General features: G+C 32.3%; 1 protein-coding gene across 3 annotated transcripts in view; it reads right to left on the minus strand.

Moving 5' to 3' along the window:
* The window catches only part of Skic3 (SKI3 subunit of superkiller complex), a 96,582-nt gene that overhangs the window by 29,404 nt on the left and 46,185 nt on the right, over positions 1–20,993 (minus strand). For all 3 annotated transcript variants that reach the window (XM_026385897.2, XM_026385895.2, XM_026385896.2), the window contains 8 exons: positions 19,957–20,050; positions 15,227–15,304; positions 10,660–10,784; positions 9,737–9,860; positions 6,368–6,589; positions 5,441–5,513; positions 2,715–2,768; positions 2,493–2,604 (listed from right to left, as the gene is read on the minus strand). In XM_026385897.2, the coding sequence (XP_026241682.2) occupies positions 2,493–2,604; positions 2,715–2,768; positions 5,441–5,513; positions 6,368–6,589; positions 9,737–9,860; positions 10,660–10,784; positions 15,227–15,304; positions 19,957–20,050 (882 nt within the window). The remainder of the gene's footprint in view (positions 1–2,492; positions 2,605–2,714; positions 2,769–5,440; positions 5,514–6,367; positions 6,590–9,736; positions 9,861–10,659; positions 10,785–15,226; positions 15,305–19,956; positions 20,051–20,993) is intronic.

The following is a 20,993-nucleotide window of genomic DNA, read 5'->3' on the forward strand; positions in this document are numbered from 1 at the left end:
TAAAAATCCTATTTTGCAGTTTACTTCATCAGTTAATATTTTTGTCTTGTTACCATTAAAAACCAAAAGGATAATTTTTAAATCTCAGGAGGTGTTAGTTAATAACATAGTCTTTTAACAATACCTTTTAGCTTTCTTTTTATTTTTTTCTATTTCACTAGACCATCCAAAATAAGTCTCCTATCAAATGTCTGCACTATATACCTATTTCACTAATAGGTGATCAGTATTATTGCTCATAATACAAAAATCATTAAAAAATCTTATGCAAGATTAAAAAAATTTTTCACAAAAAATTAAATGTATACTTCCATATTACAAAATAATTTCTTCCCAGATAATGACTATCTTCTTTTAAGTAACAGAAGACATAATCAAACTCCAGAATAAACAAATGAAGAGCAGCCCTTAGAATGTACAATGACAACTAATTACTGTAAAATGATCTGAGTTTCAGGGCTGGAGTTTAAGTCTAGCAATGTCACAAATTAACAGTGTGGCGCTTTCCCTTTGGGACTCATTTTTCTGTAAAACAAGGCAACTGAACTATCCATTGGCTGAAGCGCCCTTAGGTCTAAAATCCTATAATTACATCTGACATAGACTGAATACTGACTTAACTCCTAAGATTAAATCAACAGACCTTTTGGGGATCTTTGTTTGTTTGTTTTAAGACTTTTTTAAAATATATATTTTTTTAGTTAGTTGATAGACCTTTATTTTATTTATTTACATGTGGTGCTGAGAATAGAATGCAGTGCCTCACTCATGCCAGGCAAGTGCACTACCATTGAGTCCTGGCCCCAGTCCATGGGGATCTTAAGGTATTCTATAGTTAATATTTCTGGTTAGGGGACGGACATTAGAGGGGAGCAATTTCTTCTGCCACAATACAGAAGAACTGCCAATTCCATGAACTCTTTTTTAGTTTTATTTTTTGGTGGTGATGGGGATTTTGACGCACACCAAGCAAACACTCTAATGCTGAGCGACATCCCCAGCCCTAGTTCCATGAACTCTTCCATAGATAATCAGTAACCCAAATTCCCTGTGAAATAAAGTGATACTAGAAAAAATATATAAGCTATAAACCTGAAACTCTTTAAATACAGATTGCTAAAAGTTAAAAATATCTCTTAGAAACATAAATTTAGCAGAAATTGGATCTTCTTCCATTCAATTCTAAACTCTATTTTATAAAGAGTTATCTTTAAATTCCTGAAAACATTCCTTATGGTAAAATCTGTACTTTGCTTAACTAAAGATCTCAAGAATTAGATATATAGCCACTACACTAATTACAATTATATTCACTTTTATTGGTCTCCAAAAACAAGTTAAGCATGCTTTACTACTTGGTCCCTGTTTTAAACATCTTACATGATGATTTTGCTTTCTTCGAGTATGTATTTCTCCAGGTAATGTGGGGAAATATCAGAGATCACTAGAAAGGACCTTATCTGGGCAATCATCTTCCTAAAGTTTATGTCATTTATATAATCAAAGACTAACAGATCTTCTATCATGTTGGAGACATAATAAGAATTCTTGAGAGTAAGTTTATCTAGTATTTACTTGAGAACACCTCTAACAATGAGAAACTTGTCAATATATATCATAGAAAAATTCAAATGTTTAGGTCTCTTTTTTCCTCTAATCATGTCAAAATGAAAGAAAATAAAACATGCATTGGTCTATTTACTTGCTTTATAAAATAATCCCTGAAATATTAAGATATCTTGCAGCTTAGTTAGTACCATTACAATTTATTGCAAACACTGAACTTACTTTATATAATTTGCATCCCAATAGTGCCTGGCCAAACAATAGAATACTGATCTAAAAAATGTTTCAAATGTTCTGAGAGTAAGAAATTGTTTGATGTGATATTTCATATTTAAAATAATATTATGTGTAATTCACCTTATAGACTTACATTGCTATAAATTTCATTCCTCTAAGACATTTTTCAGTAGTGGTAATGGAAATACACAAAAGCAGTCATATGCAATTCCTCATTACCTTTATTGTCAATGGCAATATATGACACAGCTGATTGGAACTAATAACAGCTAGCTTGGGTAAGCCATGACCTTGCCATTTCTAACAGTTACCACAAAGACACACACCTGTACATAAAAATAACTAAGCATTATTACATAATTTAGTGTGTGTGTGTGTGTGTGTGTGTGTGTATATATAAATCAGACAGAAAATAGAAGTAAAACTATTTCTTAAAAATTCATAATTTTGATTTTCAGTTACAAAGTTATAAAGTATCTTTAAACACACATTCCCTTTAAGCCTGTTTTGATAATTAAATCCTCTTAATTATCAGTAACCAAATATGGAAAAGCAAATAATATGCACTAAGACATTGTCTTAAAATTCCCTTTTATCTTATTTCATGGAAATACAAGTTTTGCTCTTGTAGATCATAAATGCAAGATTGATAGAATCTGAAGTAATTAAATGGATTATAATATATTTACCTGGAGAAAGGAGAGCTGCCTTCTGTATAGTCTTTAGTGCGATATTTTTTTCATCTTCTGCTGAACTGCTTCCCATTGCCAACTGATTTATTGCAGTGTACAGTAATGCCTTCTAGATAAGAGAAAAGGATCAAACTGACCAGAAAGCTATGAAAATTTTTATTTTATTATTTCATCATTAATTAACATGTTAAAATTTCCATTGTTCTAGCGTAAGCTAACCTTTCCATGATTTGAGTCCAGAATATGAGCCACATTTCCTGCTACAGCACCCCCCTGTAAGAGAAAATACTGATTAGACAAATGCATAAACTTTTATGAAATAGTAAACATTAAAACTGATAAAATCTTTTCATTAAATAATTTGAAAGATTCAATTTTATCTCATTTGCAACTTCTGAATCCCTTAAGTATCAATTTATTATTACTACTTTAAAAGAACAGTTTAATATTTTTATGGGAGAAAACCTTTTATACTGTGATCATTTCAACTCTGCAATTAAAATACTCATCAAAGGTTCAAAAGTTACATGATTTTACAGTGGCACCAAACAAATGTACACATGTATAAATGTATAATAATATAAGAGAGTATAGAAGAAAGAAAGGGAGACAGAGAACAATACAAAGATAAACTAGTATGATTTTATGCCACAAAAATACATAGTATTTTAAAAACTCCATAGTCCCTAGTAAAATGAATAACTAAGTCTGAGAGCACCATGAAGCTTACCATTGCTACAATAATCAACTCAATATCCAAAATAATATATATATACATAAATGTATATGTATATGTACATATACGCAGCATCATGAAAGTTTTCATAAGGTCAATTTGAAATCTATAATTTTAAAAATTCAACCTTTTACTTTTAGAAAAGAAAGTGAATTATAAGAATGGTTTCATTTTATATCAGATGTATACTGTACCTTTCATATCAGAAGTGTATCAGACTCTGTACATTAAAAATGCCTAAAACATAAGCTTTAAAATATTTTGAAATAAAACAAAAGATGAATTAAAAAGAAAAAAGTCACCATAGTACAATAGGAGAAGGATTTGGGAATTAAAGCCTGTCACAACGACTACTAACTGTGATTTTGCACAAGTCACTTACCTTCTATATCTCAAGTTTCCTACTCTATAAAGTGGACAATAATTGCATTTACTTCATATAATGGTTGAAATTATATGACAATATATTAAAACACTTAGTCACAGTAGCTGACAGATAACGAGTACTTCATTCCAGTGTCTAATAATGATGACCACTTGGGTTCTATGAACCTATGCATCTATCAAAAATAACTAAAACTATGGGATAAAATCTTGCTACTGAAACCATGATATGCATATCAGCAGCATTAACATTCCCTGGGAGGTTGTTAGAAATGCAGAATATAGGGCCCTACTCAAAACTACTAAATTAGAATCTGTACTTTAATGAAATTACTAGGTGATTTTATTGCATATTAAAGTTTGAGAAGTACTAGGATAAAATATTTTTAAAACATATTTCTTAAAGGCATTGAATAACTGTCAAGACATTAAGGACTTGGGCCAAAACTGAAAAAGAGAAAACTGGAATCTAGAGATGCAAGTGAATCAAATAGAAACAAAACATCTAGCTCTGGGTCCAACAATATAATACAAGAAGGAAAACCTTAAGTTTCCTTCTCATAGAAGAAAGGAAAAAGGAAAGATTACATTTTGCCATTTTTTCCCTATTTCCAATGTTCAAACTGATTTTGTTACTTTTAAAAGTAATAACCACAAACTTTTGGGTCTAATTTGGGTTTATTTTATCCTGATAACTGCCATTTTCAGACTGTTAACAAATTTTAATTGTTACCTTGAAAGACATGAGTCCTAGTGGGACAGAAGTTAAGGCCTAGGGCTCAAACAAGGAAGGTGGTACATAAGGATAAGAGAAAAGGATCTATAATAGAATAGCTGAGACTCAAAGGTATAAATTAGAGATAAAGTCTCAAATGACTTTGTAATCCAGATACAAAGTACCCTGGCTGGTCTAGAAACCTCAGGCTCTACATTGGTAGAGCCATCAAACACCTGATAAAGCAGGTACAGATTCTTTCTATAGAAAGGTACCTTGATCTTAGGCCTCAAGTTATTCCTAGAAATAATTTTTAAGTATACATAACCAGGTAAACAAAGAAACAAGGCCACCAAGAATAAAAACCAGTGGGAACAAACAACAGAAACAGATCCACAAAGACTTCAGATATTGGAATTACTAGACATGATAAAGTGTTCAAAACATATTTGCTATTACTATTATGTTTAGCTAGGTGAACTACAAAGGGACATATTAACTATAGAAATTAAAAGAATATAGACACTTGAAAATATCTGGCTATTGTGAGCTAAAATACAACATGTAATCCTTTATAGGGTATCAAAATTTTTGTGTTTATATTTATATTTCTGGACATTAACAGAGTTCAAATTCCCATTATCCAGTCTTTAAGAAATTTTTGAAGGGCTGCGGAGGTGCCGCAGTGGTACAGTGCTTACTTGGCATGCATGAGAGTTCAATCCTCAGCAAAACACACACACACACACACACACACACACACACACACAGTAAGTAGTTTTTAAATAAAATTATCTTTTGGAATCTAAAACCACAATAGCTAATGTTTATTATATTTTGAACATTACTTTAACATATAGGCATTAACAAAATACATATGTGTTCAAAAAAGACCTCCAACTTCTTTGTAGCTTCCAAAACACCCTAAATGGTACAATAGTACAAGGAGAAAACTCAGTCTAGGACTTGTATGAATAATGGAACATTTTGTTAAATGACAAAACTCCCTTCACTGTATTTATTATATTTCAGAAAAATAATGCTATACATTATAATTATGTTTACAATATCATAAGTTATGTTTTTTCCAGAATTTAGAACACTACTCACCTTTGCATTTTGTTGAGCACACTGAGCAACAACTCGGGATAATAGAGACCAAAGAGCAGGATCAGCTGGGTTACTACAGAGATCATCAAAAGTAATGGCCTTAGAAATGGGAGTTACTTCAATCAAAAAAACTACAACCAACCAACATTTTACTAAGTTTAAAACCTTTCTGACACCTAGGACAAGGTCATATGAATTATCCTTGTATGACTGGAAATGCCTTAAATTTTAGAAAACAAATTTCATATCTTCTCTAAGCATTAAGAGTTCTTACAAAAATACAAAGAAAAAATCAGCAACAGGAGGATCCCAAAACCACAAAACAAGTAAGAAAAATTAAGAAAATGTAATTATGTTCAAAGAAATGTATTTTACAAGAATAAGGAAATGTATTATGTTCAAAGAAAACACAAAGAGATAAAAAGAATTATAAGAGGATGTACTCTAATCAAAATGACATCATAAGAAGTTTCATATTAAAATAATTTAAGTTTTTGAAAATATAATTAGCAAAGATTATTAATAATTAACTATTGAAGAAAAAGAAATGACAGACATAACATTCTGAAAATAAAATAAACACTATTGATAATGACAGCTTTCTACTGTCCAAATTTTGAGACATTAATAAATACTTAAGTGGCCCCAAGTTCCTAAAGCCATCAACCTGCCCTGTATTAGATAACGGACTAAAAATATTACAAACTGCAGGAAATAAGAGCTTTTACATCAAAACAAGTTTTGGGCTTTTACCCAAGTAAGAGCCAAATTTATCAACTGAATTAAAAAGATTCTTATAGAAAAAATAACTGGTAAAGTCAGTTGCCTGGTCCTATGTATAATTTCAAGGAGCCATAGTCTGGTTTCCAATATAGACATGGTTATCTCATCTTACTAAAGACCAAGTGACAAACATAACCACATTACCTGTGAACAGCTTTAGACGCTTGCCGTTGTACTGCCACACTGCGGCCTTGGAGTGCATAAATAGCTGAAGTAAGAAGGCACCTGTGATAATCACTGTCTTTGTGTTTGATATGCTTCAGTAACTCATTAAGTGCTGCTTTAGACAGTGTAGCATCCTGCATTACCAATCCTAGAGCACACAGGGTTTGAAGGCTTTCTATGGTTGGTTCCTTTAAAATAGAGCTGTAAACACAGTTTTATAACTGCTTGTTAGCTATCAGTATAGTAGTTTTATCTATCATAGTTAAACTCAATTGATACAAAAAGCAATTTACTTAAAGATTCATCAAATAAGCCAGTTTTAACAGTAATATAAGAAAACTTTCTTGGCTTTTATAGATAGCAATTTCTCTGACTGATAAAAAGTGCTAATGGCTTTTCGTAGACCTATAGTAGCCAAATTTCTTCTCTGGTCATTCTGTCCATTCTTTAGAAGCAAATGTAAATCGGCTTCTTCGGGTCTCAGTTCTAGTTAAATAATTAGAACAAATTTGCTAAAATGTTCAGTTTCAATAAGATCCTGAAAGGCATGAATAGTTAAAAAAAAAAAAAGAAGAAGAATCTGTTTAATATAAGATCTGATTTTTATCATTCTGATAGAACTCTTGTCCTATTTGCTTGGTGATACTGAAACCAGCACTTTACATAATAAGCACAATGTAGCTACATCCAGTAGGCTTCAAATAAACATTTTTATAATTTAAGGAGAATTTAAATATCGTGAATGTAAAACATACAATAAAAAAATGTAGATTTTTTTCCTTTTTCACCTGTAAAATGTGAGGCTTATTTAGACTTAAAGAAGAAAAAGTAAATAATTTTTAAGAATATTAATTTAAATGAAGAATTCTTAGCTCTCTACAAACTAAATGATACTTTTAAATAATTATTATGAATTGTGTACTGTAATAAAATGAAGAAGCTTTCAAAAACTTTTTAAACAAAGTTCACTAAAATATAGCAAAAGCATTTATACTGGTCTTTGAACCATTTGTTGGAAGGGGGAATTAATTCTTTTGCACTTAATTTTGATCATCGGGTATAAAATCATGAATTTTCCTAAGCAGCTCTGGAGTAAGTAGCTTACCTAAAATACCTACAGTAACCCTTCACAATAAAGAATTTTAAAAGGTAGAAGTAAAAACGTGGAGTATGATGTCAGTGTCATTTCTATCACTATAAATATATACTGCCATTTGGTACAACAAAGAAAGCATAAAAGTATATAGCAATATATGTTTTAATATTAATAACAAAAGAAATTCCAATTTCTGCCTTCGCTCAAAAGGAATAAAACCTATCTACTCTAATACTAATATGTAAATCTAAATCATTACAAAAATGAATACATTCCAGTAACAAGCAAACATGTACTGAAATGCTCAGTACCTGCATGTTGCCTTTTACCATGTTCCAGGGATTAACATGTGTTTATTCAATACTGTAAAGTCTATGAAATTGACAATTAGATTTTTCCCCCTTATATGATGAATTTACTCCTACTCTCCCCATATAAGCATATAGGATACTGCTCAGTTTTCAACATATGAATGGCAAACAACACCAATAAATCTTATCTCTTCATAGAAAGTCAAAGAATGCCAAGAAGGTAGGAACTGGAGCATTCAGTAGTGCTACTTGGATGATGATATAAAGAATCAAATAGAAACAAAACATCTAGCTCTGGATCCAACAATATAATACAAGAAGGAAAACCTTAAGTTTCCTTCTCAGAAGAAAGGAAAAAGGAAAGATTACATTTTGCTATTTTTTTCTCTATTTCCAATGTTCAAACTGATTTTGTTACTTTTTTTTTTTTTTTAAAGAGAGAGTGAGAGAGAGAGGGGGACAGAGAGAGAGAATTTTTTTTTTTTTAAAGAGAGAGTGAGAGAGAGAGAGAGAAAGAGAGAGAGAGAGAGAGAGAGAGAGAGAGAGAGAGAGAGAATTTTTAATATTTATTTTCTAGTTCTCGGCGGACACAACATCTTTTGTTGGTATGTGGTGCTGAGGATCGAACCCGGGCCGCACGCATGCTAGGCAAGCGCGCTACCGCTTGAGCCACATCCCCAGCCCGAGAGAGAGAATTTCAACATTTATTTTTTCTTAGTTCTCGGCGGACACAACATCTTCGTTTGTATGTGGTGCTGAGGATGGAACCCGGGCCGCACGCACGCTAGGCGTGCGCGATACCGCTTGAGTCACATCCCCAGCCCTGATTTTGTTACTTTTAAAAGTAATAACCACAAATTTTTGGGTCTAATTTGGGTTTATTTTATCCCTGATAACTGCCAATATTCATTAGCAACTGTGAGTCTTACCATAAATTCACGTACATTACAAGGATGTATCCATGTAAAGTATCTGGATTGTCGTTTAATTTGATTAGTTTTCTCAAAAAAGCAAAGAACAGAAAAAATTTCTTACTTATCATACAAGGAAATGACTTTAATTAGGCAGGATTAGATAAAAGTATTGCAATGAATAACTAAGTTAAAAGCTGATCTACAGAAGTGGCTCTCAACTAGTACCATCTAATCATTTCCCTTCCCCCTCATTTGAGGGGAACAGTTATGGAGGCAATTTTTTTGATTGTCATAATGAACGAGGAATGATATCAGCATTTAATGAATGGGAGGCAGAGATATAAGCATTCTGCAGGGGAGGGAAACTTGTGTGCTATTAGGATACGTATCAGTCAAAATGCCAATAAAGTAGTCAATGACAACCAATGTCCAAGGACATATATTGATCACCTCCTGCTCTGTAAGAAATTTAGGCCAATTAAAAAAAAAAAAAAAAACCTCAAAAAGTCAAAAAATATTACATAAATAACCAGAGGTATCAGAGCTATTATCTTATTAACTTGACTCAAAAACATAAGAATAGTTACAAGTTCCATTGGCATAATTGTTTTTAAAGACTCACTTTCAAAAGAACTTTTTTTCAGGTTAACTTTAAAAGGAAGGAAAGGAGGAAAAAAGATTCATTGGGGATCCAAGAGTTCAAAAAGTAAAGAGTTACAATTGCCTTCATTAAAAGTTTAAGCTCCTACTACATCCGTTATGTAATCAATTACTCTTAAAAACAAACAAAATAACAACATCATCATCATCATCATAAAAAACATACACAGAGCAGAGGATGATTTTTAAAAGATCAGGAATCCAGATCTGAGAATTAAACCATGATATCTAGCTCCACCTGTGATTGTCAATTCAGAACCACCTGAAAGTTCCTGAAACACTTAGAACTTCATTTTACATTGCTCCAAATCTTAACCTAAATATTTAAGTATCAGGTCAGTTAAGTGTTGATGTCATCTATACATACCATTTGAATAGCAGTGACTTGGCTATATCCATTTTTCCTTGTTTATATTCTGTTATTGCCAGAGCTGTCAAGATATAGGCTTTGTCTTGCTCTGATTCAGCAACAGACAAGGCTCTTTCATATGCTGTCACAGAGAATTAGAAACAAACAAAATATTAAAACAACTTTGACTGACAATCCCATTTTTCAAAAAGACCCAACTAAAATCATATCTTACTGTTCCCTTATTTTAAAGTAGACAGAATAAAAAACTTATAATAATCCACCTTGGTTTAGCATTTCCAAGGTGAGTCAGTGGTATGATTGGGATTATTGTGTGATAAGCCCCATCTTCTAGTACCATCTGGTATTTAAATGGTAGAATATATGGAGAGGTCTGAGTCACTATCTCTAAGAGCCACCTTTAAAAGCCAGAAGTGGAGGCCTGTAGCCAATGAAATGTCATCAAAGTTTCCAGTACAGACTACCACCTCCATTAAGCAGAGGATATTTAAATGAGCTACACACATGTAGGTGGGGCCCATATATTTAAAAATTTATCAGTTAACATTTTTGGAGAAACCAGTATCTACTATACCAACTTATATTTATGTATCAGAAATTTTCACTTAAGCAGCATAGAATAGTAAACACCTACTTTCAAATACTAACTCACATGTCTACCATAAATGATCTTGGCCCTTAGTTCCCTCATATGTAGAATACTCAGCTCATTGCTGAGTATTACTAAAAGACTAGTCACCATTATAACATACTACATGAGGTAATATGTAAAAAGTGACCATTATGATTCCTGACTACTAGTCAAATTTTAATAAATACCACAACCCTCACCCCCATCTCAATATAACATCTTTCTTTATATAAAAAGTTCATTATGAGTAAACACTGGAAAAGAAATATCCTTTAAGCAACAGCCTTACCTTTGCTGCTCTCTTTATATAGCCCCTTCTTAAATAAAGCCAATGCAAAGCCTATGAGGTCTTCTAACTCCTCGAGAGGTATTGACTTAAAAGCCTGGATAGCTTTGTCGTATTCACCAATGGAACTAAGAAACAAATACAATTTATTTTTAATATAAAAGAAAATTTTGGCTTGCAGCATCAAAATAGAGAGTTATCTACACTAGTACTTTTAATAACTTTACCTGCCCTTCCCTTTTTATAGTGGCAATTCAGTAAAATATAATCTACTTGTGTTAAAGATGCAGAAAAGACTGAAAACAGAAGGCACATCACAAATAGAATGTACCAAGGGGATTTTAACTTCAATACATTGCTTTTTAAAAATTACATGTGAAAAAGAATTGTCTCTAACAAACTTTAATTAAAATCCCAAGTTATAAGAATAATTTCAGGTTGACGTTTATACAGAATTCTAATTTTTTTAATTATTATTTTTCATTTTTATTATGATTTGTTACATATGACAGCAGTATGCACTACAATTCATATTATACATATGAAGCACAATTTTTCATATCTCTGGTTGTACACAAAGTAGAGTCACACAATTTGTGTCTTCATACATGTACCTAGGGTAAGATATCCATTTCACAGAATTCTAATTTTTTAAGCTTAATACATTAGTTAAATAGCATCCTATGATTATAATATCTCAGACAAGCTTAATAAATCATAAGTCAGAATCAAACCCAATCTTGGTGTAAACTATTTATCTGCAAATAATTTTTTTTTCGGAGGGCACACAGAAACATTAAAATTCTACAGATAATAGTATTCATTATCTTTTTGTGTTTAATAGAGAGAAAAGTATAAATTGTTAATATATGGTACTAAAGTACAATGCTTACTAATAACAGCAAAATAACGGTTTTGCTTACTTAAAAAAGAAGAGAACTTACTTACATAAGCTCCGCTGCCACCATCTGAATAGAAACAACATCTCTGAGATTTTTATTTCTGGTCAAACAACATAATCCAAATCTATTTTTATTTATTGTGTTACTGGAAATCTTTTTATAAAATTTTTCCTCTTGAAGGATATGAGTAGGAGCTAAAAACATAGGCAACCTTTGCTTCTAATATTAGTTTTTAAAAAGCCAATGAATTTATAAAACCAATAAACTCAAATTTGGTAAGTATTTTGATAAAGGAAGGATAGTTAACTCAGATTATATATGAATACATACATATATATTAAAAGTATTTCTTTAAATGAATAGTCTTTTTAAAAATGTGATTACTTTTGTAGAGAGAAAAAAAATTAAGCTAGGAGTGGTGGAGCATACCTATAATCTCAGTGACCCCAGAGGACAAAGCAGGAGGATCACAAGTTCTAGGCCCTCCTCAGCAACTTTGCAAGGCTCTAAGCAACTTAGCAAGATCCTGTCTCAAAATTTAAAAAATAAAATAAAAAAAGATGACTTAGTGATCAATCACCTCTGGGTTCAATCCCTGGTACCAAAAATTTTTTTTTCAATTTTTTAAAAGAAATTAGAAAAGGCCATACAGGGTTTCAGTTTCATAACTTTATAACCTGAAGCAAATTTGACAGAATTTTAAGATGTTACAACTAGTGGTAACTATTCATTAATTGATTCTCTCTAGTTTATTACTAAACAATGCTTGCCTATTCAACATATCATAATAAAACCACATTTAAAAGAAAACAGATGTCCTATTTTCAATGGGAGATATAAATTTTCTTCTAAGATATTTCCATTACATTAAATATCAAAACTAAAAAGAACAAACACTTTACTCCATGTAATTTTTTACAATATCCATCCTCTGCTTGAACAAAATCTTGGATAGAGTTCTACCACTGCTTAAATGTTAACAGTTAAAAGAACTGAAAGGACAAACAATCAGAAGATTAAAATTTTCCTGTTTGTGGATATGATTCAGTTACACAGTAATAAAGGAAAGGAAGTGGCTGCCTCAAGTCTCTATTATGTAGCTCCTTTATATATGTCTCTATTATTTAGCTACTTTAAACTGGATTGCTCAATTTTGGAGCAGTTACAAACTTGAAATATACCTCCTTGAGGCATAAACATTCCTCTAACAATATTTCTATTCTCTGAGCATTGTTCTATAACTGGTTTTTAATCTTGTTTTTTCTTTTTTTAATTAATTTTTTTTATTTGTATGACAACGAACTGCATTACAATTCTTATTACACATATAGAGAACAATTTTTCATCTCTGTGGTTGTATACAAAGTATATTCACACCAATTTATGTCTTCATACATGTACTTTGGATAATAATTTCCATCACATTCCACTATCATTATAACCCCATGCCCCCTTCCTTCCCCTCCCACCTCTCTGCCCTATCTAGAGTTCATCTATTCCTCCCATGCTCCCCCTCCCACTATGAATCAGCCTCTTTATATCAGAGAAAACATTTGGCATTCGTTTTTTTGAGATTGGCTAACTTCACTTAACATTATCTTCTCTAACTCCATCCATTTACCTGCAAATGCCATGACTTTATTCTCGTTTACTGCTGAATAATATTTCATTTGTGTATATATATGTCACTTTTTTTTTTATCCATTCACCTACTGAAGGTTGGTTGTGAATTGTGCTGCTATAAACATTGATGTGGCTGTGTCCCTGTAGTATGCTGTTTTTAAGTCCTTTGGGTATAGACCGAGGAAAGGGATACCTGGGTCAAATGGTGGTTCCATTGACAATTTTCCAAGGAATCTCCATACTGTTTTCCATATTGGCTGCACCAATTTGCAGTCCCACCAGCAGTGTATGAGTGTACCTTTTTCCCCACATCCTCGCCAACACTTATTGTTTGTCTTCATAACAGCTGCCACTCTACTCTGACTGGAGTGAGATGAAATCTTAGAGTAGTTTTGATTTGCATTTCTCTAATCGCTAGTGTTGATGAACATTTTTTCATGTTGATTGATTGTAATATCATTTGTTGATTGATTGTACATCATCTTCTGAGAAGTATCTCTTCAGGTCCTTGGCCCATTTACTGACTGGGTTATTTGGGGGTTTTTGGTGCGTAGCTTTCTGAGTTCTTTATGTACCCTAGTGATTAGTGCTCTATCTGATGTGTGAGGGGTAAAGATTTGCTCTCAAGATGTAGGCTCTCTATTCACCTCACAGATTGTTTCTTTTGCTGAGAAGAAACTTTTGAGTCCATCCCATTTATTGATTCTTGGTTTTAATTCTTGTGCCACCGGAATCTTATTAAGAAAATTGGGGCCTAACCCACATGATGCAGATTAGAGCCTACTTTTTCTTTTATTAGATACAGAGTCTCTGGTTTTATTCCTAGGTCCTTGGTCCATTTTGAGTTGAGTTTTGTGTATGGTAAGAGATAGGGGTTTAATTTCATTTTGTTGTATATAGATTTCCAGTTTTCCCAATACCATTTGTTGAAGAGGCTATCTTTTCTCCAATGTATGTTTTTGGAGCCTTTGTCCAATATAAGATAATTGTAATTTTGTGAGTTAGTCTCTGTGTCCTCTATTCTGTACCATTGGTCTACCAGTCTGTTGCGGTGCCAATACCATGCCATTTTTGTTATTTTTGTTCTGTAGTATAGTTTAAGGTCCAGTATAGTGAAGCCACCTGCTTTACTCTTCCTGCTAAGAATTGCTTTAGCTATTCTGGGTCTCATATTTTTCCAGATGAATTTCACAACTGCTTTTTCTATGAGGAATGTCATTGGGATTTTGATCAAAATTGCATTAAATCTGTATAGTGCTTTTGGTAGTATGGTCATTTTGATATAATATTAATTCTGTCTATCCAAAAGCAAGGTAGATCTTTCTACCTTCTAAGGTCTTCTTTGATTTTTTTCTTTAGGGTTCCATAATTTTCATTATATAGATCTTTCTTCACCTGTTTCATTAATTTTATTCCCAAGTATTTTACTTTTTTTTTTGAGACTATTGTAAATGGGGTAGTTATTTTGTTTCCCTTTCTGAGGATTTGTCACTGATATACAAAAATGCATTTGATTTATGGGTGTTGATTTTGTATCCTGCTACTTTGCTGAATTCATTTACTAGATCTAGAAGGTTTTTAATCTTTTTTAAAAAATAATCATTAAAAGTCTTTGCAACCTGAGGATAGTTCTGTAGTTTCCTCTTCATAGCCCAACAAATTCTTTTCTATTGTTTCAGAGGAATTCCTCAACTGCTAATGTCTCTCACTAGTTTAAGAATACATTAACAAATCAGAATAAATCCAGTTCTTCTTTCAGTTAACTTTTCAGTTAAATAGGTTTCTACTATTAGAGACAACAACTACTTCTCCTCAAAAATGTCTCTTATCCAGTCTACAAACCATTAGTTTTAATTCTACTCTGAGTAAGGCACATTAGGATTTAGCATTATTATAGGTACAGAAAGTGTAAAGATAGCCTGGTACTATGGACCACTGTATCCAACATGACCCTGCTCTGGACATTGATCATCACCTTACCAATTCCATAGCTTTACCAGAAAATTCCAACGGATTCACAGAATTAATGAGAAAAATATGCTTACCTCAACAATCTGCCATAATTTCTTACTGTAACATTATAAGTATCTTGATCTTCTTCAGTCTGTAGTAACAACATTGCCCTTAAAAAAGGACAAGGTATTTTAACTATCTCTGTGCAACAGCATTGTTTTACCCTTCCTGTCTTGGATGATCACAGATTGCTATTATTTCATTTAATTCTACTACTTGTTTAATGCCAGCAAAAGCAACTTATTCATATTTCATACCACAAAAACACTTAAATATATTTATGTTTTAGTTTGTCAGGAAATTAACTTTAATAAAATAAGCACTTAATTCTTTCACTTTTTATTAGTGTATCATAATCATACTAAATAATAGCATTCGTTTTGACAATCATAAATGCATATAACATAACTTGTTCCATTTCAATCCCCAATATTTTCCCTTTTAGATCATTCTTAGTGAAATTATTATTCACATTCGAGTTCTAAATATTCCAAAAATTCTAATGTAACTCTGAGAAATGAGTATGTAACAGGATTACATTTTTTACATATTTGAGTTTATAGAAGATACTCTTAAAACAAGTAGTCTGGGCTTGGGGTTATGGCTCAGTGGCAGAGCACTTTCTAGCATGTGTGAGGCACTGGATTCGATTCTCAGCACTGTATATAAATAAATTAAAGTTCCATCAACAACTAAAGAAATATAAACAAAAAAAAACTAGTAGTCTGAATTTGGAAGACAGGAAGTTGAGTGTTTTCATTACTTTTGCCTATACATTCAAAAAACTAAAACACATTGAGTTAAGGGAAGAGAATGGCAGGACATTAGAAGTCCCTCGATGCTTCAGAATGCTGACAGCCCATGGTTTTTTTTTTTCATACAGTCCTCTACAGGCAAGTAGGAAGATGCCTCACAACTAAAATTAGTAAGATTTTTGTTTTCTCTTTTCTGTATTGAAAGGATATGTCTAAATTAAAAAAGAAGTCAAACTATCATTGCTGATGACATCATCCTTCATCTAGAAGAACAACAAATTCTACCAGAAGACTTCAAGAGCTGACAAATAAATTTATTAAAGTAGCAGAACACAAGATTAACACTCATAAATCAACAGCTTTTCTGTACTCCAATAGTGGTTCAGCTGAGAAAGAAATCAAGAAAACCATCCCCTTTACAATAACCTTTAACCAAAAAAAAAAAAAAAAAAAAAAAACCTGAGAATTAATCTAATCAGAAGGTGAAAGATCTCTACTGTGAAAACTATAGAACACTTAAGAAAGAAATTGAAAAGGACCTCAGAAATGGAAAGACCGCCCAAGTTCTTAATAGGCAGAATTAATAATGTCAAAATGGCCATACTACCAAAAACAATTTACACATTCAATGCAGTCCCCATTAAAATACAATGACATTCTTCACAGACTACAAAAAAATCCTAAAATACATCTGGAAGAATAAGAGAGCCAGAATGGCTAAAGCAATTCTGAACAAAAAAAGTGATACAAGAGGCATCACAATACTTAATCTACAATTTTACTACAGAGATAGAGTAGCAAAAACAGCATAGTATTGGCATCAAAAGAAAAATAAAGCCCAGTAGAACAGAAGACACAGAGACAAACCCAACTTTTTCCAGTCATCTGATACTTGACAAAGGTTCCAAAAAATATATGTTGGAGAAAAGACAGCATTTTTAACAAATGGTGCTGGAAGACCTAGATATCTACATGTAGACATCCATATGTAGAAGAATAAATTAAGATCCCTATCTTTCAATCTCTACAAAAGTCAAATCAAATGGATTAAAGACTTAAAACCTAGACCAGAAACCTTGCAACTTCTATAAGAAAACATAGCTAACACTCCAACATATAGGTGTAGGCACCTACTTCCTCAACAAGACTCCTAAAGCTCAAAAAGTAAAACCAAGAATCAATAAGTAGAATGGCATCAAATTAAGAAGTTTCTATGCAGCAAAGGAAATAAGAGAGTGAAGAGAGAGCCTGCAGAATGGGAGAAAATCTTTGCCAGCTACTACTCTGATAGGATTAATAAAATGTAATATATATCAGAATATATAAAGAACTCAAAAACTAAATGACAAAAAAAAAAAAATAGCCTAACCAATAAATGGGCAAAACAACTGCACAGAAAAAACACAAAAGAAGAAACACAAATGGCCAAGAAATTAAAAAAAAAAAAAAAAAACTGCACTAAAATTTCATCTCTCTCCAGCCAGAATGGCAATTATCAAGAACACAAATAACAATAAATGCTGGTAAGAATGTAGAAGAAAAGGTATATTCTTACATTGTTGGTAGGACTATAAACTAGTAAAACCACTCTGGGAAACAGCATGGGATTCCTCAAAAAAACTAGGAATGGAACCACCATATGACCCAGCTATTCCACTTCTCAGTATTTATTCAAAAGATTTAAAATCAGCAAACTATGGTGACACAGCCACTTCAATGTTTATAGCAGCACAATTCACAGCAGTCAAATTATGGAATCAACCCAGATGCCCATCAATAGATGACTGGATTAAGAAAATGTAGTATTACAATGGAGTTTTACTCAGTCATAAATAAGAATAAAATAATGGCATTTACCAGTAAATAGATGGAGATGGAGAACATCATGCTAAGTGAAATAAGTTAGTGAAATAAGTTAGTTAGAAAATCAAGGGTTGAATGTTTTCTCTCATGTATGGAAGCTAGAGCAAGATAAGGGAAAGAAAGCAGTGGGATTGGATATCATACAGATATAGAGAAGATCAGTGGAATAAAGAAGGAGAACAAGAAACAAAGAAAGGAAAGGGGAAGAAATATGGAATAAATTAAACAAAATCATCTTATAGTTATACATAAAGGTACCTACGGGAATTTCACCTTTAGGTACATGTAGAAGAAAGAAAGTTTAGTAGAGTAAAACTGGAAGAATAGAGGGAGGGAGGGGGGAAGGAAAAGTGGGAAAGGGAAATAGGGATTGAAATCAAATTCCTTGCAAGTATGATTTTGTCAAAATGAACCCAAATACTGTGTATAATTATAATGCTCTTAAAATTTTTTTAAGGGCTGGGGATGCAGTTCAGTGGTAAAGCACATATATGAGGCACTGGGTTTGATTCTCAGCACTGCATATAAATAAATGAATAAAATAAGGTCCATCAACAATTTAAAAAATTGTATTAAAATTTAATTAAATTAACATTAATTTAATTAAGTTTTAATTTTAAAAATTAGTAAGAAGATATGTCAGGGAGAAATATCCAAGAAAAGTTTGTATTTCCCTAATGTTAGTTACATGAAAAACAAAAATTTTCCAGATAAGCCTAAAAGTATTACAGAGATCAATAATGGTACTTTTGGTTAAATTTATATCAAATTTATAGTTTCAAGCCTCAAATGCTTCTTTGAGGCAGAAAACAGTAGAGGAGATCAGTTAAGAAAGAGTAGGACAACTCCAACTATGGAATTGCTGTGTAGGCAATGTTAGTTCACCATATCTGCATTAACAACAAAACAAAAATTGCAGATGCCCTATAGCTCTCTAGTTTTCTGTTCAAAAATCATGTTCACTGTTGCACTCTTTCATATCTATAATTTGTTTATTATACTAAAAGAAAACTGTGTTTTTCATAAATCTCTCTCCATATATACCTGGAAAACAAGTCCTTGATTACACCGCCTCCAGTACCATCGAGTGATCACTACTTTAAATACACATATATCCATGAAACAATACGATGAAGTATTTGGGACACCTGAATCCCACCTGACAAGGCTTCTTCTAAATATGTACTTACATTCTAGGCAATCAGGTCTTTTTAACTTTTCATCTAGTAATTCATGAGATCAACAATTGCTTCCTTATTCACCTAACCATTAATTTGCAGAGAACAAAACTTTAAGACATAACTTCCCACCACTCTCCAGGCCAGTCATTCAACTCCAACACACTGGCTTTCTTGTTTCTTCCATATGCCAAGTCACCTCCATTGAGAGCACTTGCTCTTGCTATTCCTTCTGCCTGGATGCTCTTGTAGATAACCTCAGCCGGTTTGTGGCCTCAACTTATTCAGGTCAGACTTCAACTCTTTCTCAGTATACCTACTCCTCTTAAACCCATCTAAAATGTCACTTCCTGCCCTGCATTCTCCGGCCCTTTACCATACTTTAATTCTTTTTTACTATTATTATCACAATTATTATTATCAGATGTTCATTACCTTATCAAGTCTCTCCCCTATCACCAGAAAATGAGCTCCAGAAGAATAGGGTCTCTCTCCATTAGAATTCAATACTAAATTGCTAGTGCTAAGGATACTGTTTGAGACCCTGTTCAAAATTAAAAGGGCTGAGGATGTACCTCAGTGGTAGCACACCCTGGGTTAAATCCCAGTGCCAAAAAAAAATAAATAAATATTTATTGAACTAATAAATATATTGTAGATACTAAAGTGATTCAAGTATATACATGTATCTGATAAAGCTATACAAGTTTTTAGAGGACAGGTTTCTCTAAAACAACATCTGAGAAGATTCTGTTTTGTACAACTCCTTCTCTTACTCTTCTCACTCACCTCCCTGCCACAGAAACCAAAATTCAGCTGAAAATTTGGGACCATATCTTTTCACTTTCTAAGATGCAATAATAAAATACAAGGAGTCAAAACATTTAGTACAGACTTCAGGAGAATAGGACTAAATTTGAAAGACTAACTGATAAAACAATGACTATATTATTAAATATATCTTACCTTTGGTACGCATCTGCTGCTTCCTTTTTCAGTTGTAGATGTTCATTTAAGTAACCCAACATTGTGAAAGCTGGAGCATAATTCTGAATTCTTTCTAGAAATTCAGAAATATCTTTACTTTATATGTCCATACTGGTTATGTTCACAAAAAATATTAGTTTAATTTTCATTTTTTCCTGTATCTTAAACATCAGATTATCTACTGAGATCGCTGATATTATTAAGAGTGATGGTTTAATTTTATCTTGAAAATATCATTAATCTTTTTATAACTCTTTTAAATCACTGAATAATATTTCATAGTTACATATGGTTTCTATTCTGTTTTAGAATTTCAAATAGTTTTATTCCTAAAGTATAATTTTAAATTTTAACTCATGTTAAAGCTAGTCATGATATTTAAATCCAGTTTGGGGTTATCATTTAAGCCTTCCTGTGATTAAATTTAGCAATGATTTCTCTTGGTGGTTCTGTTCCAATCTCTATATGTTTAAAAAATAATAATGCAGTATTGCACCTTAAAAACAGAAAATGATCTGGGAACTTTCAAAGCAGTATTTTGGGGTTTTTTTTGTTTTTGTTTTTTGGGGGTTTTTTTTGGCACTGGGGATTTAACCCAGGGCATGCTACCACTGAGATACATCTCCAACCCTTTTAATTTTGAACAGGGTCTTAGTAAGTTGCCCAGGCTGTCCTTGAACTTTCAATTCTCTGACCTCAGCCTCCTAAGTGCCCCATGCCCAGCTAGTATTTTGAAATTTTAATGTCAAAAACATCATGTATTACCCTATATCATGCAGATTAGAGAAGAAGAAACACATCTAATATAACTTCAAAGTGATACTGGGGCTCTGGAGACGTGGCTCAGTGGTAAGTGTTTGCCTAGCATGCATAAGGCCCTAGGTTCCATCCCCCATAAAATAAAAATACATTTTAAAAAGCAGTACTTGGATGCAAGACTTTAAATCCTATCAATTGTTTAACAAAGTACAACATAAATCATATCGTATGTGATAGTTAGGTTCTAACGTCAAAAA

The sequence above is a fragment of the Urocitellus parryii genome, chromosome 1 (assembly GCF_045843805.1).
Source record: "Urocitellus parryii isolate mUroPar1 chromosome 1, mUroPar1.hap1, whole genome shotgun sequence".
Taxonomy (NCBI): Eukaryota; Metazoa; Chordata; class Mammalia; order Rodentia; family Sciuridae; genus Urocitellus; species Urocitellus parryii.